Source organism: Vigna unguiculata, chromosome 4 (genome assembly GCF_004118075.2).
Source record: "Vigna unguiculata cultivar IT97K-499-35 chromosome 4, ASM411807v1, whole genome shotgun sequence".
In the NCBI taxonomy this organism is placed as follows: Eukaryota; Viridiplantae; Streptophyta; class Magnoliopsida; order Fabales; family Fabaceae; genus Vigna; species Vigna unguiculata.
The window spans coordinates 6,738,372-6,761,364 of NC_040282.1; the positions used below are offsets into that span (position 1 = coordinate 6,738,372).

The 22,993-nt window shown below is 30.8% G+C and overlaps 2 protein-coding genes across 2 annotated transcripts; one reads left to right on the top strand and one right to left on the bottom strand.

The window, feature by feature from the left end:
* Positions 1–11,230: 11,230 nt before the first annotated feature.
* Positions 11,231–16,226, top strand: LOC114182465 (protein COBRA-like). Its single transcript, XM_028069340.1, has 6 exons — positions 11,231–11,533; positions 12,506–12,585; positions 13,192–13,648; positions 14,094–14,253; positions 14,353–14,636; positions 15,541–16,226. Exons 1-6 carry the CDS (start codon positions 11,428–11,430, stop codon positions 15,831–15,833), a joined length of 1,380 nt encoding a protein of 459 aa, XP_027925141.1. The 5' UTR covers positions 11,231–11,427; the 3' UTR covers positions 15,834–16,226.
* Positions 16,227–16,568: 342 nt separating this feature from the next.
* LOC114181450 (COBRA-like protein 4) lies at positions 16,569–19,177 on the bottom strand. Its single transcript, XM_028067914.1, has 6 exons — positions 18,963–19,177; positions 18,798–18,877; positions 18,158–18,614; positions 17,920–18,067; positions 17,184–17,461; positions 16,569–17,091 (listed from the first exon to the last, which is right to left on the bottom strand). The coding sequence occupies exons 1-6, from the start codon at positions 19,012–19,014 to the stop codon at positions 16,811–16,813; spliced, it is 1,296 nt and encodes a 431-aa protein (XP_027923715.1). The 5' UTR covers positions 19,015–19,177; the 3' UTR covers positions 16,569–16,810.
* Positions 19,178–22,993: the final 3,816 nt, after the last annotated feature.

Consider the following 22,993-nt stretch of genomic DNA (forward strand, 5'->3'; position numbering starts at 1 on the left):
TTTTAATGTTTTGGGATAATTGTATATTAAGAGTGTGGTAGATGAAAAGCCAAGACCATAATTGGTTACACGAACTCTTGATGTTGTCCCTACCATTCTTGTGTAGTTACAAGACTTTAGATTTGCGTCTTTCTTCTTATATAAAATACAATTAAAAGGAAACTAATTCAAAATGATTAACTAATTATTTTGAAAAAAAATAACATTAATAAAAGATGTTATAATTCAAAGTTTAAATAATTTAAAACATTTCATACTCCTTATAGGTCATAGTTATCATATAGTAATAGGGAGAGTCCTCTTTAGTAGGAAAACACAATTATTAAAAAATAATTTGTTTGAATGAAATGAAAATTTTTGAATAATTTAAAACTTTGAGTAACAAAATAACTTTTTAGAATTTTGTTGCTTAAACTTGCATAAATTGATCTAAAATATATTATCAATTCAATTACAATGTAATTCAACTACAAGGTGACTTAATTGTCGTCATGAAAACTATTTAGTCGTTTATTTTATCATAATAGTACATAGCTCCCAACCTTGAGCCGAATAAGGTCATAAGGCTTAATTGACTTTGTGGGATTGAGCTATGATTTATGATTGGACTCTATTTGACCCATTTTATCATGAGATACACAAATCCCTTAATCTAACTAGGGTTACAAGACTTAACTAGTGTTACCACTAGAAGCTTCCATTGGAACTCTCAAACGTCGCATCATTTCAAAATGAAAACCCCTTAGACCTTCACATCTTCTAATTACATTTCATGTGCCTAGGCAGGATTGGCATGTTGTTTAAGCAATTATGATTCTCACTTCAACTTCCCCTTGCATCGTCTCAAATTGTTAAAGTTGATAGGCCACTTCATTTCTCCATTACTTCATCTTTTAACAAAATATTTTCTTGAGACTTCCATTTGCTCACCCATTGGTTTTTCTCTTTTGGTACGCCCAAATCTCTTACTTCCATTCCTCAATCATTGTTAGTCTTCTTCACACTTTTGTTTTGTGTTCGCTTATGTTAGGCTCGCATAGTTTGTTCTAGTTTTTAAAGATTAATTTTTCATTACCTATTAGGATTTCATTTGTATTTTTTTGGTTTTCATATTGTTTTTCTAGGTTTTATTGGAGCTTCATTTTATAAATAGGGTAGCTTACAATGCGTCTTACCCTTAGACTAAGATTGATCAGTTGATGAAGACCTCCAATTGCACCTTTAAAAAAAAACTGTGGTCTTTTGTAATCTTCAAACCATTAGTAAGACCAAGGAGAAATATGTAGGAATCCAGGCTTGTGTGAGCCCAACGAACTCATTTTCAAGAAGGAGGTCGATGATGTGGAGGGTAGATCTTTCTTTTTTTTATTATATGGTTTCCATAAAGTAAGGTTTGTAGTTACCGCTAGATTCTTTTGAAAATAATATGTAAAGGTCATGAACATCACACCTCCCAAACTATAACCCTATAGTTAGGTTTTTGTTCAGGCGTTCCATATATTATTCACTCACTTTGGGGTATAGTATTGACCTCCAAAATGTTTTTCTATTTCTTTGAGTTCAAAATTTCTTCTACGCAATCATGGGCATCCATAAATAGTACCAATGGATGAGGTCTTTTGTGCTTTAAAGTTCGTTTCCTAAAGATTTGAGGCCCCTCTTCTAATCCTTTTTTGTTTCAGGGTTTTTCTCTTTACTAGATTCAAAACCCTCACGTCCAAAGTGCTCAAAAAGTAGAAGAGTTGGAACTGGTTGAGTGCAACAATTGTGAGAAGTTGAACAAGTTCGAGTCTATATTTAGCACTACTAACCTTTTAAATCTCAAATATTAGGCTAGGGGTCTAAAAGTTTGTATTAGTATATGTCTCTCTGGTATAAATTTGCTTTGACTCTATTTTCTTAATTTACTAATCCTTAACCTTTCACTTGCATTGATAAGCAAATGACTATATCTCGAAAGAAAATGACGTGTCATTTTAAGGTAATGAAAGCTCTGAAAGATGCAAAGAACATTGTAAGGGTAAGCAAAATAGTTTTGGATGTTGAAGCAACCGCATCGAATCATCATCTAAAATGAAAAATGGCTTCTACGACTAAAAAATCAATGTAATCCACCCATTTGAAGTCTAATAACCATAGGCCAAAAGTGGAGATTATAACGAGGGAGAACTAGAATCTTCAAGGGCTTGTTTCTTGAAAGAAAAAGAGTTTTTAGGATCCAAATTTAAGTCATTTCGCCTATAATCATGCTCATAATGTGTTGGGTGGAGATGTCACAATTTTGGAGATGCAAAATTTGGATTCTCTTTGCAAATGTATCCTTACAAGGTTGTTGTTGAGCGAAAACTTATAGAAGATAGGTTTAATCAAGGGTTAATTATGTTTTTTGTCCTTAAACTATAACACAATTTTGAAATTTGTCTCTATCTGAAACTTCAATCATTTTTTGTCCCTATATTTTAGAAATGAATGGATGGAGTTATCATCCCCTAATGATGTTAACTTTTTTTTACGTGATAAATGGTGTTGCTCTTCTCTCTCTTCTCTCCCCTCCTCTTCCTTGTTGTTTCTCTCCTTCCCCCATTTTTCTTGGTTGCTTACCCCCACCCTCCTTGGTCTCTCCTCCCCTCCCTTCATCCTCTCTCGTTGCTCCTACCCTTTCCTCACCTTTTCTCGTTGCTCCTCCTCTTCCAATCCATATTATACCTCTTAGTAACAAAAATAGTACAACACACCAGTGAGAACCATAACTATATAGAGAGGAATAAAAAGTTGTCTCCAATGGTAATATCCATTACAAGTTTGGTCAGTTGAAAGGAAAAAATCATAGCACAGTGTAAAGATATGAGGAAAGAAAAGGAAATGGTACCATAGAGACAACTTTGCACTTTAATGAGTAGATGTCAAAATGAGTTAAAACATGTGAGCTAACTTGGTCCAACATGGGTTCAAGCCGAGTTGAGTTAAAAAAATTTACAAATTTCAGTACGAACCAAAAGTAAACCCAGCCTATTAAAAATTCAACTCACTCAGGTTGAACTTGTGCTAAGAAAGGTTGGCTCATCAACCCAGACATAAAAAAAAGAAAAAAGAAACTCACCACACTCTCAACTTAACAATTCAGCCAAAAACACAAACAAACTTTATTTGGTTTACACATTTACTAAAATTTCATATTTAATCATATGTTTATACAAAGAGAAGAAATCATTTGCATACAAGAAAAGGTGGCATGATTTGGTTTATGTGATGTATAACTTAAAGTCAATAATTATCACATTAAGAAAATTGTTGTTCTTCTGTTTGATGATATTGAGTCAGATGATGAATAAATAACTAGAGAGGGAGATGGAGATATTGTTGAGATTGAGCAAGCTCAAAGTGAAAATGATGATAAAAATGTTCACTTAGATGGAGCAAGAAGAGATCCCAACTTTGGATGCACTAATAACATAAATCTTTATACCAATGTGGATGCACAATTTTCATTTGGAGAAGAAATGGATGAAAATAATTAGGGATGCCAATGAGGCAGCGCAAGGATGGGTTTTGTTATCTCATACCCATCTCCAGAGAAAAAAATCATCTTGGTCCCCATCCCAAAACGCAACGGGTATCAAATTTTTATTTCATCCACATTCCCACTGGAAAACGGGTATATACTTGTACTTGTACCCATTTTCTTACTATTTTGATATCAATTAATTAATTTGTACAAAATAAAAAAAATTACGGTAAAGAAAACATATTATTATCAAATATTTAATACTAAAAGAAGGATATTTTTGTTTCTTAGATATCAAATATTTAGAAAAAAAAATTATAATTTTATACATTTCAAATTAAAATACCAAATAAAATTTCATGCGTGCTAAAACGTTTATTAAATTTGCATATGTTAATATTACCCTAGTTGATAAAATTTTAAAAATTTAAAAAATATATAAAAGGAAACAAATATTTAAATTAAAAAAATAATTTAAATGATGTTTACTTCATTTTTTAAATTATAGTCAAATCTATTTTTGTGTACACTAATAAACATTACAATATATTACTTGATCAAAATCACAAAAAAAAAAACAAAGATTAAACTAATAATAATTAAAATTTAACATAGATATTTCATCTTTTGAACTTTAATATATGTTGAGATGGTGATAAAAAAATCATAATAATTACATTAAATTATTATATTATAGTAAATAAAATTTATTTATGTAGTTATAGTGATAAAATTACATGTATGATAATGTGTTAGAAAATAAAAATAATTATATAAAAATATAAAATTTGTTCTACATGATAAAATAAACAAAACTAAAATATTAAAAAAAATATCAAATGGAAACAATTTGATAAACATTTGAATGAAATCACACAAAGTAAAAGAAATGTATAGTTAAGGGTATGATAAGATGAAAAATAATGTTACAGATATAAGAAAACTTCTCAAATATCAACCTAGTTGAACGGTCGATAGATAATAAAAAATGTTTTAGCGAAACAAAAAAGTTTTTCAAATGAAACAAAAATTAATAATAACAGAACAAAGAAAATAAGTTTTTTATATTACTTAGTCAATGAAAGATTTATGTTATTGAACACTTAAATTGACAATGTTAAACATTTTCATGTGAAAAAAATACAATAAATATAAATAAAAATATTAAAAGATAGTAGAAATATTCAAATGTGAGAAATAAAAAACATTTAAGGATTAAATATGTTTTTGGTCCCTTAACTTTAAGTGAATTTTGGAATTAGTCCATTTTGAAACTTTGGACCAATTTAATCCTTCATCTTTCAAAATACATAAATTTAGTCCTTTTAATCAATTTTTTTTAAGTTTATTTGGCATTTCAAGCACGTTTCATAATAGTATTTGACTTAACATTAAAGCAAAAATGTGTCAATCAGTATAAACAAGTCAAATACAATCTTGAAATGCGTACGAAACATCAAATAAACCTAACAAAATTTGATTAAAAGGATTAAATCCACGTATTTCAAAAGATGAAGGACTAAATTAGTTCAAAGTTTCGAAATGGATTAATTCCAAAATTCATTGAAAGTTAAGGGACCAAAATCATATTTAACCTAATATTTAATTGGCATACATATTTGAACATAATTGCATAAAAGTTCTGATAACAACACTCGACATCCTAAAGGCATGGTCTAATCAAAAGAAAATGGTGCTATCAAATCCGTATTAGCACAAATCCGATATTTTTGGATTCGAACAATCGGGGTATCGTTACAGCTAAATTAATTTGATCCCTACCTAAAGGATGAAAAAGCTGTAACTTTATTATATATAGGGATAGTCCAACCAAGGTTTTCTTTCAATGGTATACTTGGCTCAAGAAATGCCTGAACTTCACTAAGTTTCTTCCTTCATTTTATAGTGTACCGATAGAGTGTGATTTCGTTGGGCCACTTCCCTCCGGGCTTTTCCCTCTGGTTTTTCCCAACAGGGCTAGTAGCACTACGATCTATCACTATCAACTCAATTTGGTAATCTTGTTCAATCCATAAACACGTGCAATCCCATCTCCAACAGAGACCACTCGACCTATCTTATCCACTTGAAAATTTGTATAAAAGTTGGTAATTCTACTTTCTAATAGAGTGGTTAATTCCACACTCTTACAAAGAATTCCATAATCTCTCATTTTACCTTCTATAATAGGAAGAATGCCTTGAACTTAAAGGGAGGAAAATATAAGCCATTTTTTCTCGCCATAAAGCTAGCGTGAAAAATATCTTGAAGATTCGAATGAATTTTATGACAAACCAAATAATTTGAAGAAATAAAAAATAGAATGTGTGTAGTATGCATATATATTGTCAGGTGGGTCACCAATTTATTGGGTCCACACTGATTTAATTAAGAAAAATAAAATGAGGTATTTTTTATGGGTTCTTAGCCATCAGAGACAGAGAGAAAGAAGTTGTGAGTGCCTTTAGTGAGAAGCCATTAGAGAGAGTGAAGAAAAAGAAAAGAGCAACTAGTTTATCTTGTGGAAGTCTGTACAGAAAAGCTACTTTGGAGAAAAGATTTTATTCATCTTTTTATATATTGGGGTGGTTCACTCCAGTGGCGGATCTTGACCAAGAGTTTTGGAGGGGCTAGAATAATATAATATTTTGATCATTTGATTGGACCATTAGTATAACACTTTAAAATATGACTCTTCTATAAAACAATTCGATCGTTAGATTGGATTATTAGTATAATGCTTTAAATACTTTAAAAGATGTGAAGAAATATAATTTAACTTGTTTTCATCTTCACGTGTAGCTTCCCTTTTACTACTTCTACAAAATAAATTCATTATTTTATTCTTCATCGATATGCCTTTTTTAAAATATATTAAAAAATAATTTTTCATAATCTAATAAAATATTGAGAGACATAAGTATTAGAAGAAAAATATATTATAATCAAGTCACAATTAAAAATCGGTTATAAAAGAGCACATAATACATGATTTTTTTCTTCTATAATCATAAAAAGTAAGTATACAAAAGGCTCATGAGATAAAAAATAATTTTAATAACTATTAAAGTAATATTTCATCATTAAGTAAGATAAGAGAGAGTTACATTTTTTTTTCTTCGAGTAATGAAAGAAACATATGAGAAATGAGAGCAAACATAATGAGTATGTGTCTAACTTCATTTTTCTTCAAAAAAAAAAACATATGATAGTGAGAGATGAGTACAATTTTGTTAAAATTTTAAAAGGCAATGACAGAAGAAAATAAAAAATATTTTAATAAATGTTTGATTTAATTACTCTTTTGGTTATTGTTTTCAAAAATGTAAGTTGATCTTCCAATTCTTTTAGTTTCAATTTAGTGACAATTTGATATTTTTAGACGAAAACAGATACTAGAAGACTAATTAAACCTAAATATATTTTTTTTTTTATTTTTATTAACATTAACTATTGTATTTTATAAAATAAATAAAGAGACACAATTTAATTATCATCAATTTCTAAAATATACTATTTATAATTTTAAAATTTTCAAAATTTTTAAAAATTAAAATTATGGATATATAATTTTGAAAAAAATCAAAAATATTTGGGGGGCCTAGGCCCCTCCCTGCTCCTCTGAGGCTCCGCCTCTGGTTCACTCTATTGTTAATTTAAAGTACCAATTGGAGTTTGTTATCCATCTTGTTGGTGAAGAGAATAATGATTTGTTGATCCTTGGAATCTCCAATAGAACTTGTGGTGTACCCATTAATTATTATTAGCGGAAGTTTTTACTGGACTAGGTCCCATGGGTTTTTCCTCCATATCGAGGTTTTCCCACTTTAAAAGTTGTAGTGTTTGTTGATTCCTCCCTTCTCTCTTTTATGCATTTTATTATTTTGGATATTATTTATTTAGGGAAGATTTGATCTGGTTTTGCTTCCACTTGGTTATCTATTATTTTTTTTAGATCTTACTAACGCGTGTATATATATATATATATATATATATATATATATATATATATATATATATATAAAACATTATTTAATAAACTAAGTATTTTAATAACTTAACCGGGAACATAAATAGGAAAGGTATGAAAACATGGACGGAACAAATATGTTCATCCTCATTCTCATATCCAATTAAAAGAGTCAAGTATTCTTCATATTCATATTCATACCCTTACTTAGTCAATATGAAAATTCTCCATAATAAATAAAAATAGATTCTGACAACATCCACGGAAGATACTTAAATGTCATCCCTAACCATAATAAAAATGACCATGGATATAATAATTAAACTTATATATAGTTCAACACATATTTCACACTAAGCCATATATATCTCGTATTTGAGATTAGATATTTATAAATAATTCAATAAACAATGACTATATAAATTTTACAAATCTCATTATAGTAAATTTAATATTGTATTGAAAAATAAATTTAACTATAATTACTGTAAATTCACATTTTTGTTGAACATACGAACATTTATAACACTAATTAAGAGTAACAATTATAAAAAAGTTAATGGTATACAGATATTCCATTTTTTGTTTTACACCTACTTAACACTAATGAAATTATATTTTAGAAAAAAATTAAATAAAGATAGATTTTCTTAGATGTTAAATAAGTATACAAAAATTAAAAGCTATTCACATACCATTTTCATTATAGAATGGCGTGCTTATGAGTTACTCTCTCGTACGTCATCTATTCATTACGTTGACTTCATGGAAAAAACGTGAGTCACTTTGGATTGTAACCATTTACCACTCCAAAGAAGGTCAATGCATGCGTTTAGTCACAGTCATGGGACGTAGCAATGGGTTTGTGGAAGGTTAAATAAATTTATTTTTATAAGTGAAAATTAATTTATATATCCAAAATGAATTCTAACATCAGTATAATCCTTCCACACAAAAAAAATGTTAACGAATAAGAAATATGTAAGAAAAATATTTCCTCGAACATTTCTATTTCATTTTTAATTACACCAACATTTCTTTATTTAATATTAATTTTACAAATACTTTAAAACATAAAATATATTAAAAAATAAGATAATATTTTAATTAAAAAAATCGAAAAAACAAACACGAAATTTGTAATTTTATTGAACACACATGGAACAAACAATATAAAACTTCTAGTGTAGTTGATTGCTTATGTAATAAGAAATGTCTAAACGTGAAAGTGACATGCACTTCGGGAACGCTCTTCCCTGAGAGTCCGAACCCCGTTGCTAACTTATTTGAACAAGAATTTCTTAGACGCAAGTAATCGCTTTTCGCATAAAGCCATTTTTGAAAAGCACTTTCACATTTGTTATTTACTATTAAAAAGAAAGTTAAAATTTCCCTTCCGACCGTTATTTCGCAAACAATGTTATCAGTTTAAAAGTTCTGTCACCATTTTGTATTAAAAACATGTTTATAAAACCTTTTAATGAATCTAACAAATTTTATGGTTTATTTCATTTTGTTGTAAATTTTTATTTTATTTTATTTTTAACTACTGGTACTGTAATTATATTCTGGCCCACTTTTATTACATAATTTAATTAATTTTTAATGTTTTAAAAAATACAGAACTGAAAGTGCTTTTTTCTCTTGTTTTGAATAAATTAACTTAGCTGGCGGCTGTGTGCGCGTTCCATTCCTAGCTTTGTGAATCTTAAGAAGGAAGATTTTGGTAGAAAAAGAAAAGCAAATGTTTTTATGATAACATTTTTTAGTATAATGGTTTTTAAAGAAATAAATTAATAAACTGTTACCTAACCTTCTAACTGTTTTATTTATTTTTCACATAATCTAATCCTATAAGAATTAAAAACATTTACACAATCGTAAGTTTCTACAGTTTTTTTTTTTCTTTTTCAAAAGCTCCTTAATTTGGAATGCGAGACTTTAAGATTGTAAATTATTTGTCATGGTTTTCGTGCTCTCAAAATTTTTAAATATTTTTCAGTTTTTTAAGGGTTAAATATGTTTTTGGTCTTTCAGCGAAATTTGGAATTAGTCCTTCATCAAAACTTTTGACTAATTTAGTTCTTCATCTTTCAAAATGCGTGAATTTAGTCCTTTTAACCAAATTTTGTTAAGTTTATCTGACGTTTCAAACGCATTTCATGATAGTATTTAAAAAATAATTTAAATACTATCATGAAATGCGTTTGAAACGTCAGATAAACTTAACAAAATTTGGTTAAAAGGACTAAATTTATGCATTTTGAAAGATGAAGGACTAAATTGGTATAAAGTTTTGATGAGGGATTAATTCCAAAATTCACTGAAACTTGAGGGACCAAAAACATATTTAACCCGTTTTTTAAACATATATATAGCATACACTCCCACTAAATTATTTTACATTATTCTCTAATTATAGGTTATAAATTTTTATGTATAATGAGATTATTGTTTATTGTAAAACATTCAAAGTTATAGGTTTAAAATGTTTTTAATTTGTTGATAGTGTAAACAAATATTAATAATTTAATTTAAAAGGTTAAGAGTATAATTTTTTAATTTGAATATTGTGGACACTTGTTGAAATTTATGGACATGGTATATAATCCTCTGCCTTTTTAATATTTATAACAACTTTTTTACACGCTTATATTGTTTTTAATCAATTTAAAAGTATTATTGTAATGTTTTTGTTTAGATAATTAAGAAAAAGTTAACATGAGTAAAAAATAAAATATCAATTTTTTTTTCACAAAACCTCAAGGATTGGTATGGTATTATTGACTAAATTATACTTGTACTTCTTAAAAAAAATTAAATTGCATCTATATTTTAGTTTTCTTATTAAATTTTACATGAATTTCTTTTTTATTTTTCAAAATATTGTCATGATTACTACTATTATTTCGCGTGCATCCTTTATTTTTTTAAAATATCACAGTTATGTGTTGATAAAAGAAAGTTTTGTGATAATGAAAAAGATAATTTTAATGTGCTTTCCTAGTTTACTCTTTAACTTTTTAGTTTTATAAATTTAATTTTCTTATTTTTTATCAAATTTAGAATTTAAAGTATACAGTACCCTTTATTTATTTTTAATCTAAGTACTCATTGATTGAATCTAAACCACGGCTTTAGAACACAGGAAAAGGGAGAGTAAAGTTTGAAATTTAAATTAAAAAATGAAATGAAAAAACATTCAAAAACTAAATAATTGATCAAGTATAATATATATTTATGTATAATATATATATATATATATATATATATATATATATATATAATTTATTGACTTACTAATAATTACCTTAAAGTTACTTAACATAATATTAAAAAGGTAGAAACTAAACATAAATTTAAAATTCATATGTTAAAATTAATTATTTTCTTCTTTCATTTATTACTTAATAAAAACAATAAATTGTGATTTATTTATTTCCATTTCCTTCCAAAATGATAAATAGGAATAATTTCCTTCCAAAATGATAAATAGGAATAATGATAATGAAACTTCTTTTTTCATTTCTTTCCAAAATATTAACTATTCATCCATCTGGCTTTTTAAGTATTATTATGAAATATATATATATATATATATATATATATATATATATATATATATATATATCATAAAACCATTTAAACCAAAAACATAAAAAATGAAAAAAAAAAAATAGAAAAGTGTAAAGTGGGCTGAATTTTCTAGAAGTTTTGACAGTGCTTACAAGTTACAGTGGGATTCCTCAGCCCACGATCTCTTGCTCTGACAAACACTCGCCAACTGGACACAACAAAATAGTCAGTTTCCGCCGCGTAATTTTTTTCCACACAGACTTTCTCGCTCTCTTCCTCTGTTCCTTATTGCTCACTCTGTTCTCTTTCCCTCTCACACCAACAAAAAAAAATCTGAACGCCTCAACATTCCCTTTGTTCCTTTGTTCAAAGGAAAATGTTTTTCCCTTTCACCTTCACACCCATGATCCGATCCTTCTTCAAACCCTGTCCATGCATTCTGCTTTTGCTTCTCTTCTCTTGCACGTGCTTCACTTCATCAGGTTCCTGCACTCATGCTAGCCTTTTCTTTATTTGTCGTTAAGGTTTTGGAAATTTCGTTTGTCCTGGGCTTTTGATTGATGGGGTGTCGTGTTTTTTCTATTGGGTACGAGATTGCTTGTGTTTTTTTGTTTGTTCCGTTTTGCGTTTTGCATGACGTGGTCCTCACGGCGTGTTGAATTGGAATGAATGTTTGATATTGGTGGCGCGCTGTGTTGGGTGATGAATGGTGATGAACTTTGTCCAGGTTTTGGAAATGGGTTGATAGCTATTTAGTTTCTGAGAAATGGGTCGTCTTTGAGATTAGTTTCTGATACTTTAAACCTTGAAATTTCGTCTCTGTAATTTGAAGTTCCAAAATTTAGTCGTGAAATCGCAGGTTTTGTCCTTGAAGTGTACTTTTTCCTTAATGACCAAGGTTTGGGTATTTCAAAAGTGCAAAGAGGAAAACTTCTAAGAATGGGGCACGAAAAACAAAGATGGCGTGATTTTCAGGAACTTGCAGAACATGGGAACTAAAAACACTGTTGATACTCTTGAAAGTTTTGATCTTTTATGGGCTTGTGGTGGCTTTTCATGTTGATGATGCCTACTGTTGTAGTGGAAAATATGGTTTTTGAATTCCTTGGAAATTCTTTCACTTGCTTTTTTTTTTTTCTCTTTTCTTTTTTTAAATTTTGATACCGAGCAATGGATAAAAAAATTAAAAAATTACGATTATCTTTGTAAATGTTTTCATGAAATAGTTATTTGCTTGTATAAATGTTGGCATGTTTATTCTAGTCATTTGCTTTATCAAGTCCAGAAAATTTTTTATCGCACCTTTCATAAGTATCATCTCTGTCTTTTTTGTTTAGTGTGCTTGAGGATCTAGGAAAATGTAAAAGTTCACTGTTATGTAAAAGTTCACTGTTTACTTTGTCCATCCTTTCATCAATTAATTTAAATTTTTAGTTTTACTGTTTATCTTTCAGAAGCTTATGATCCACTTGATCCAAATGGAAATATCACAATCAAATGGGATATTATAAGTTGGACACCTGATGGTTATGTTGTAAGTACATTCTTCTTCAGTGTCACCTATTCATATCAGAAACAAACAATCTAGTTACACTTAGACAAGGTCATAAATGTTTTTGTCCCTTTTTCTCTCTACTAGTTGGGTTCATATTTCATATTTTGTTGTGAATCTGCATGTTCGCATTAGTTCCATCTCATGTAATATTTCAGTTCTGTTCTTACTTGGATTAATATCTTGCTTAAAAGGTCGAGAATCAAAATCATTTTGTTCACCGTGAAATGAAAACAATATGTTCTCTGTCACCCTTCACACTGTTGATTGAAATCCATTTGCATCCATTAAAATCGTGTGATCCCAGTTTGTATTTATTGGGTCCCATATGAATTTCAATTAGCAAAGAGTGTATTTGTACTTTCTACCATTCCACTTGTTCCAATTATGACTATGACAGGATTTGAATTTCAAATTACACTCCTAGCCAGTTTTCACAGAAAATTTAAGATTGTGTTCATCTCTTACTATTGAAGTTATAAAATTACTATAAACATGTGTTTGTTTATATTATTGGATAGATCCATTTAGAATAGATTTGGCTTATTTTTTCATGTAGTTATGTCTAAAAAACAATTGAATGGACAGGCTGTTGTTACAATGAACAACTACCAAAAATACCGTCATATCTCAACACCTGGGTGGTCACTAGGATGGACATGGGCAAAGAAGGAGGTGATATGGAGCATGGTGGGAGGTCAGACCACTGAACAAGGGGATTGCTCAAGATTTAAGGGAAACATTCCACATTGCTGTAAAAAGAACCCCATAGTTGTAGATTTACTTCCTGGAACACCTTACAATCAACAAATTGCAAACTGCTGCAAAGGTGGTGTACTCAGCTCATGGGCACAGGATCAATCCAAAGCAGTTGCAGCCTTTCAAATCAGTGTAGGTAGTGCTGGCACCACCAACAAAACTGTCAAACTGCCACAAAGCTTCACCTTGAAAGCACCAGGCCCCGGTTACACATGTAGCCCGGCGAAAATTGTGAAACCAACTCAATTTATACAACCAGACAAAAGAAGAGTGACCCAAGCTCTCAGTAAGTTATTGGACTTTTGCTTTCATTGCCACACTTTTCAGTTAATTATGTATATGTTGTGGTTATTGTTAGTGCTAAAATCAGGTACTCTTGTAATATTTTAGAACTGGTTTAAGGTCATGTTTAGATAAAGTTTTCCATAAACACTGTAGGAGAATAAACAAGGAAGGTAAACTAAATTGGCTTTTTCCTATAAGCTAAACTCAACATGTACACACTTACGTTCATGGAAGCTCTCTCATTTAACTTTTTCAAAAGTTGAGGTTCATAAATTGATTTTTTCTCATGAGGGAAACTCAATGAATTCTTATTTTCTTCTCCTATAAGTTTTTACTGTGAAACTTTTCAAATAGAACCTAAGTTAACAGTTGTTCGGAGTTTTTACTTCACATTAGCAAGATCCATCAATATAGTTTGAACTTAACATTGCTCTGATTTATCACAGTGACATGGAATGTGACATGCACATATTCACAGTTTCTTGCTCAGAGAACACCCACTTGCTGCGTCTCGCTCTCGTCTTTCTATAATGATACTGTTGTTCCCTGCTCTACATGTGCATGTGGCTGCCAGGGCAACTCATCACTAACAGGGGACTGTGTAAAGTAGGTTTTAATGCTTGGTGCACTGATTGATTTTTTTTTTCTTAACAGAAATAAAAATTGTATAAAAACATCACATATGCTTTTTTCATGTCATTACAGTCCAGATTCACCACATCTAGCATCAGTTGTTTCCAACTCTGGACATGATAAAAGTAGTATTACACCTTTGGTTCGGTGTACTCGACATATGTGTCCTATCCGAGTTCACTGGCATGTTAAGCTTAACTACAAGGAGTACTGGCGTGTGAAGGTCACTGTTACTAATTTTAATTACAGGATGAACTATTCTGATTGGAACTTGGTTATTCAACATCCAAACTTTGAGAATCTGACCCAGCTTTTCAGTTTCAACTACCAGTCAATAACTCCCTACGGATCAATAAGTAAGTGTTATCTTTCAAGGACTTGCAACTTTAGATACGTAAAATACTCATAACTAATTAACTTAATTGAATGCTGTGTCTTATAGTGTCTCAAACAGGATTGTCTCTTAGTATACATGTGGTAAAGCAAAACAAAAATTGAATGTAGTGTACACTAGGTACAATTGTTGGTAGACAGACAACCACTCTAGGATTCTGAGGAGCTGTCAAATTTCTTGGTAGTAAATTTATTTATCCTTCCTATTAATTTATCAAGATTCCAACTTCTTAAGTGTTAGATTATCTTCTGTTGTATTCTGAATTTGTTCTTCTTCTAGACATGGTAGCCTCACCGTTTCTTAACACTTCTATTTGCATATTTTCTAAAATGCTTAATTTATCAATTGCCACCCCTTTTACTTTTTATGTTAAAATTTTTGCTTTCAAATCTCAATTGCATATATGCTCTCAAAGCAATTAATTGATTGTAATTTTCTGTTAATTATTTTCTTCTCAAAAAACTACTCTGTTTTTTTAATATTTTCATTAAAATATACATTTTCTTCTCGAAATCCAGGCTTATCCACTCTCATATATTAGAGTACATTATTTTTAAGTGACTCAATTTTTTCCATGCTCCACCTTAAGAATGACATATATCATTCTTGTTTATAATTTCAGATTTTTCTAAAGAATTCTACCAGTGCTTTCATTCATTACAGTTTTAAACATTTTTCTTTCAAATATATTTTTCTTTTAATATGTATTTTTTGAAAATTTGGCCCACCTTTGGAATGCACACATAAGTGACTTTCTAAACATTCTGGTGATAATTACTGCAAGAGCAACATATTCTTGTTTTCACCATAGAGCATGTATTTTTTGTGGAGGCACAGAAGTGATTGATATGTGTTGCTTTCAACAGATGATACAGCAATGTTGTGGGGAGTTAAGTTCTACAATGATTTTCTCATGCAAGCTGGTTCTCTTGGTAATGTACAGTCAGAGCTACTATTCAGAAAAGATAAATCAACTTTCACTTTTGACAAGGGTTGGGCCTTCCCTCGGAGAGTCTATTTCAATGGTGACGTTTGTGTGATGCCACCACCTGATGCCTATCCATGGTTGCCTAATGCTGGTTCCAGGCAAGAGGTTCCCCTGCTTGTTTTGATGATGACATCTTTGGTGGCCTTAGTATTATTGCATGCATACGCTTAAAGTTCCTATGCATGCCACACTCAAATCTCTCATGAACAATCTTCGATGTGACAAGTTGACTCAATTTTGGGATACCAATTTGGGATTTGAACCAAGCTGGAGTAAAACATCCAGAGAAAATTTCATTAGTAGCTTTGTGCCCCCTGATTTGTTTCTAAGTTTCAGCATATGGGGCGATTGAATTGGCTACTGCATTGTTATGTCTATTTGTTTTAGTGTAATGATGTTTATTCATTTTAGATCCATAGTTGATTCTGTAAGTATAAGAAATATTTAAAGGTACACAGGAAATGGAATAATTCATAAACGCAAGTCTGTACTTGAAATGATCATTGTTTATTCTTTGCAGCCACCTTGGAATCATCATTGTATGTTTTGGGAGGTGATGATTCATTTAGTTTGTCTTTGGTACATGTATTTGTTTTTTATGCATTTTCCTGCGTGTTTCCGTTGAGGTAAGATCGTTCAAACATAATAGTAAACATGGTTGTAAATGTTCATACTTCTTTCCATCTCAAATATAACTATAAATTATTTTTTGTAGGTTTATTAGTATAATTAAATTTTAACTACATTTGAATTATTTAATGAGAGTATTTTCATGCTTGGTTCCGAAATGACTGTTGTTTTAGTGATGAAGTTCTAAACATGAATTGTATTTCTTTGAAATTCATTTTAACTAAAACTCAAAGCGCTCATCCAAATATGCAGTCAATGTAGTCCAAAGAAACAGACTAGAAAGCGTATGAATTATTCATTATGGCATTGCTGTAACAGCATCAGGAATCTATGATTAAGACAAAATAACTGTTGAGATTTACATTCAGCATCCCTGGTGCTTATGTCAGAAAAACACAGCCATGAGATTGGCTTGGTGTTTCCAAAGAATTTGAGTATTCATGCCTATTGTCACGTAATCATGGAGAAGGTATACAAGGTTTCAAAATTTTCACAAAATTCTGACACTATGCACTAGTTCACCAAACTGCTAAAAAGAAAAACAGTAAGAAAATAGATAGTGGGAAGGTAATTAGGCGTGGAGGTGCTGAGTTAGGTAGAAATGGGTAGGTGTCAGGTGGAGGCATCATGCATTCATCGCCATTAAAGTAGATCTTGCGAGGAAAAGCCCACCCCTGCTTGAATGTGAATGCATCCTTGTCCTTCTGAAGAAGCAACTCTGATTGAACATTCCCTGTTGGTCCAGCTTCCATTAGAAGATCATTGAAGTATTTCATGCCATAGAACATTCCAGTGTCATCTGCAAGCACAATAACAACATGCTTGAAAACTCTTTCTTAAAGTTATTGAATTATAATAGAAGCTTAAAAAGATCGATTTGCTTGCACTCACTTATGGAACCGTAGGGAAGAAGAGGCTTGTAATTGAAACTGAAAACTTGGGTGAGATTGTTAAGATTTGGATGCTGAACAGCAAGAGACCACAGGGAGTGATTCATCCTGTAATTGAAGTTTGTAATGGCAATCTTGACTCTCCAATATTCCTTATAGTTAACCTTGACATGCCAGTGAACCCTGATTGGACACATGTGATGTGTGCACCGCAGCAATGGTTCATTGTCTTTCTTGGGAGTGTGAAGACCCACCATGCTGAGAATTTTGGAGTCACTCCTGCATACCACACCAACAGTGATAAGAAGTTATTGGAAATTCTGAAACTTCTAATACACCCATATACATCTCAAGCGTGAGATTAGTCATTAACGAGTGATCCGATAGTGGATAGAATAATAGACTTAATAAACAACAAACTTTGTTAGGATAGACTCTAACTCATGACTATGATACCATGTTAAGGGGTAGATTTCAAGTCTAAATCAACTCTACCAAATTAACTTGTAAAATAGGGTTTGCACTTCCGTGCATAAGTTAAATTGGTTTTAGTCGATGTAGGACTCCCAACATAATGATTCCTCACAACAATTTGGGAATATTTGTCTTGGGATAAAATAATGAAAGGAATACTTTTGTGTAACATCATCTCATGCCAATGTAAATTGCTTTTAAGATGATATAAATGTAAGTTTCTCTAGAATATTTCTTAAGATCATCACATATCCAAAACTTACTTGACACAATTCTTCTTGTTGTGGCAGCCACAGGCACAAGAGGGACAAGGGGTGATAGTTTCATTATAGAAGGAGGACAAAGATACACAACAACTTGGATTCTTTCTTGCCAGGAACTGTGAGTATGTGCAGGTAACGTTCCAAGTCACTGCATAAGAAAAAGAAAACGAGATTTTTGAGAGTTATGTTAATGGTAAAGTTGGTGATCAAACTGAAATTGTGAGATTAGAGATCATACTTAGTGCTTGAGTCTTGCGGCGTTTGTCAGGTGTAAGGAAAGTTGTGGAAGGAACAACCTTGGCAGGGCCACAGGAATAGCCTGGTCCAGGAGCCAAGAGGGTGAAGTTCTTGGGAAGTTTCACTGTCCTGTTTGTGGTACCAGCTTGGCCTACACTCACTTGGAAGGATGAGATAGCCTGTGAAGGATCTTGGCCCCATGCAGCCACCACTCCACCCTTGCAGCAGTTTGAGAATTGCTGGTTGTAAGGAACACCAGGGAGAAGGTCTACAACTGTTGGAGTTTTCTTGCAGCAATGAGGTATGTTGCCTTTGAACTTAGAACAATCTCCTTGCTCTGTGGCTTGAGCTCCTACCATGGACCAAATCACTTCTCTCTTGGCCCATGTCCATCCCAAGGTCCACCCAGGATTCATGATGTGCCGAAACATTTGGAAATTGTGAACTGTTACAGTAGCCTGATGGAAAATGCAATAGCCACAAGTCAGGTGAATTCATTACATGACTCAAGCATTTGATCAAACAACTAATAGTTACATATTTTATGCTGCCACTTTTCTGCATTTTACTGCAGCAAATGGAAATCCATTTTGCAAACAATCACACAAATATAAAACAAGTAGCAATGCAGATTGTGTTACCACATAGCCATCTGGTGTCCAAGACATGATATCCCATTTGATTGTTATGTTTCCGTTTGGATCCAAAGGATCATAAGCAACTGAGACAACAAAAAGTTAGAACATTAGTTGAATATTCATGTGCTAGTGAAACAAAATCAACATATAGTGAAACTTGTGTCTCACCTGCACATGAGAATAACACAAGACCACAGAAAGCTGAGATGACAAGCCTCATTTTCTGAATATGTGTTTGATGCTATCAACTTTTCAATGAGAAAAGTTTTATAGATCAAGAGTTGTTGAGAGGAAAAATGCTAACGCATTGCATGTATAATATTATAGAAGAACCTTCCAGGGAATTCTCTTGTGGTTCCAGTTATGTCTCACCTAATGGTTGTTATGAACCTGCACATTTTTGTTGCTATATATCACTATCTTACACTTGGTGTTTCTGTTTAAGTTTCCCTTTCTTAAAGCTACCGCTACAGATCAGAACAACATGCTGTAAGAGTGAACATAACACTTCAACCGTTGTGTTTGAAAGGGAAAGGAAATTCCTTAATCAAGAAACTTTGTTCTCTTTTTTCTTTTGTCATACTTCAAATCAAGAAACTTGACACAGTGAGAATGGAAACAAGATTTTTCAAAAGAAAAGAAGGACTTTTTTCAATGCCCCTCTTTTTCCTTTCTAGTTTGCAAGTGCCATTTTCTCTCATTCTTTTGAAAATTCTCCAATAATGATGGTTGATTCACTTGATAGGAACGTACAAATGGTTTTTGGATAAATTTGGCAGAGACCAAATACAATGGTGTTCTTGTACATTTGGTAGATATGTCGGTCTCATAAATTCTTCAAATAAAATAGTAATGTATATAATTTCAAAACATCATATTAAATATTAGGATTACTTATTTTTGTTGTTGTTATAACTGTACAAAATTTATCTTTAATCTTTATACTTAAAATCATTTAATTTAGAGTTAAAATGCGTGTGTGTTACCCCCTTCTAAATAATAATCAAAACTTATTATTTCTCACACATCTCACTTATTCTTCTTCTCTCGGTATGACTTCTCTTTCATTTTAGATTTAATTATTCTCAATAATATCTCAAATTTAAACAAAATAACATAAACATAATTAAATATATATAAATACATATACATTAAAAGAGACATTAAATATAAAATCAATATACCCCATTTGTTTTCACTAGTATTATTAAAAATAATAAAATATATCAATTATTTTATTTTATTGTTCTATTATCTAAATGTATTTTTTTAAATATTAAATATTTTTTTCTGTTTTTAAAAAATATATTCTTAAAAATAAAATAAAAAATTAATTACAAATTTTAATAATAAACTCTAAATCTATAACTCCATTACTGGTTCAACGTCATAGAAAATAGATTGCATTGGATTGAATGTAGTAAAAAAATAAAAAATAAAAAAATCATTTTTATGTTTATTAGGTCAAGTGATGCATTACCTATGAGAAATATTTAGTTTATGATCTTGCTTTCTTTTTGTCTATGGTGAGTCAGAGATGAGTTTGAAGGAAGTAACCAATGTTGGGACCGTTAGTGAATCCCTGTCCAATAAAAAAAGGACACCCTAACCAAAACTTCTGAATGCTTCAATGCTGAATTTTCTCAAGTACCACTAACTTCATTTATATTTTAATATTTTTTCTACTTTTTCTAAAAAATTTAACTTCAATATTATATTATTTTCAACATAGACTAACTATAAGAATACAAGATAATCATAATAAATTAAACTAAACAATTAAGCATACGAAAAACAGGAAAAAGAAAAAACTAACCAAACATCACCAAAATTAGATATTAACGTTTTACAATTAGTAATCTTAACAACATATCTTAAATTGTGTGTATTGTATGACCACCAGTCCATCGGCGCAGGGGATCTCTTCCTGTATAGCCCATCAGTCGATCGGCACAGGGAATCTTTTGTTGTATAGCCCACCAGTCCATTGGCACAAGGAATCTCTTCCTGTATGGCTCACTGGTCTATCGGCATAGGAATCTCTTCCTGTATGGCCCACCGGTCCATCGGCACAGGGAATCTCCCTGAAAACCTTCTCGTTTCACCTTCGTCATCGTTCAAGGCTGGGAGGGCTTGTGTACCGTACAACCCATCGGTGCATCGGTTTACCGGACAAAACTCGAGCGGAAACAGGCTGCTAGCAACAGATATATCGTATGGCAAAGCTAAGGACGATCGGCCCATCGGCCACACGGGTGAAACACATTTTTTTGTTAAAGGCTACTCACCCATAAAAGATAATTCGCCTAACCAAGCGACCATCGGTCGATCGGCCAAATGAAAAACCTGGATCAATCAGCTGAGTTAATTAAAATTAAACAAGTCAGTAATCATAATTAAGGGATCATTGGGCCGTGATTAAGGAGCCCTAATTATAGGCCCACACTGAAAACTATAAATAAGGCCCAAAGGTAGGTTGGTGAGAATCTCTTTAATTTGCATTTATTACAGCAGTTACAATTAGACAGGTACACCGATCGCCTGTTCAACCGATCGGACGAGAAAGAAGATTACGTGGAGTGGAAGTTTCAGCAGATTACTTGGGAAGGAAGCATCGAGGAGAAAGGAGTATAATTTGAAGTGGTATTAGTAGGTGTTTGGTCCTACACCCGAAACAAATTGCATCATTTATAATATATTTTTATACTTATAAATAAATTTTATATTATAATTAAATTACTCAATTTTAAAAAATTTCTGAACTTTAAATTATGTTTTGGATTTTCAAATTGTATAATATAAAATACATTTTATTTTATAATATAACAAACTATTCTAAATTATACAATATCGATTCTTTTTTCGAATTATATATTACAGAAACAGATTTGTATTATACGATTTAAAATATATTATGTTTATGAAATTATATAATTTATAATATAATTTTAAATTCTAAATAGTAGGTTTAAAAAAAATTTAATTACAAAATCTGAGATGTTTACGAAAAGTGAAAATTTGAGATTTTTGTGACCTATGTCAAAATATAGAAAGATAGCGAACACAGGGACAAAGGATAAAAATATGTCCTATTAATAAAAATTGTATGTTTTTGAACATAAAAACTTAAAAACTTCCTTCTCGTATTTTTTATTGATGTGACGTTCATCCAATATAATTTGAAGTCCAACTCATTCAAAAAAAAATTATTTTAAAATAATTTTCTAACACGTATACAAATAAATCAAATATCGCATTGGTCTTTGAAGTATACAAAATGAAAGAGATCAGTCATGATCACAATTAAGTATGCATCCAGAGAACAACCAAAAATTGTTTCAATCGAAATTTTATCAAATGTATGCATAAACATCAATATACACATTATAGCCGATTATGAAAAATATTTTTTTCAAACTGTCTCATCAGTCAATTCAAGATTTAATATAAACGATTAAAAATTTAATCATTTGTACTAAATCTCAAACGGGAACTAAGGTTCACTCAATATTGTGAACTAAAATTATAATAAATCTTCACAAATAAAATAACAATGCAATAATAATATTAAAAAATAATAAAAAAATTACAATTATTTTAACATGCAACACATCTAATAATAAATATAAATTTTATTACAAATTTATCAACTATCATAAAATTTCAAATAAAAAAATAATCCAAAAAAATGAACAAAACACATTAAAATTATTTTAACATGCAACCCATCTAATAACAAATATAAATTTTATTCCAAATTTATCAAAAATCATAAATTTTCAAATAAAAAGAATATGCCAAAAAAATCAACAAAATACACACATACATGAACAAGAGCAAGGTGTGAACGAAAGAAAATGAAAAACTAACATCTTGTAGAAAAAACAAGGACGCAGATGAAGGAGGGTGGACTGCCAACAAACAAAAACTTAACAGTGGAATGAAGAAGAAAATTATGCATTTATGTGAAATGGAGACCAAAACGAAATTCAATCAGTTCAAATGCTTAAATCAATGCTAAAATGAAAACTCAACAAGTTTTATGGTGGAAAACTCACATGTGGATGTTGTGGTGGTCCGCGGAACGAAGAGAAGGTCTCACGAAGAAGAGGAACAATGGTTGTTCGCGTTGCAGTACTATAATTGAAAGAAGGTGGGATGTCGATTTTGTGCCTAGTCGACGTTGAGTGACATTGGAT

What these genes read in the sequence shown, in the direction of transcription:
- LOC114182465 (XM_028069340.1), top strand. Translation starts at nt 11,428, where the DNA reads ATGTTTTTCCCTTTCACCTTCACACCCATGATCCGATCCTTCTTCAAA. An exon ending in CTAACAGGGGACTGTGTAAA is followed by an intron (nt 14,254 to 14,352) that starts GTAGGTTTTAAT and finishes ATGTCATTACAG; the next exon opens with TCCAGATTCACCACATCTAG. An exon ending in AACTCCCTACGGATCAATAA is followed by an intron (nt 14,637 to 15,540) that starts GTAAGTGTTATC and finishes TGCTTTCAACAG; the next exon opens with ATGATACAGCAATGTTGTGG.
- LOC114181450 (XM_028067914.1), bottom strand. Translation starts at nt 19,014, where the DNA reads ATGAGGCTTGTCATCTCAGCTTTCTGTGGTCTTGTGTTATTCTCATGT. An exon ending in CCGCAAGACTCAAGCACTAA is followed by an intron (nt 18,068 to 18,157) that starts GTATGATCTCTA and finishes TTTCTTATGCAG; the next exon opens with TGACTTGGAACGTTACCTGC. An exon ending in TCTTCCCTACGGTTCCATAA is followed by an intron (nt 17,092 to 17,183) that starts GTGAGTGCAAGC and finishes TTGTGCTTGCAG; the next exon opens with ATGACACTGGAATGTTCTAT.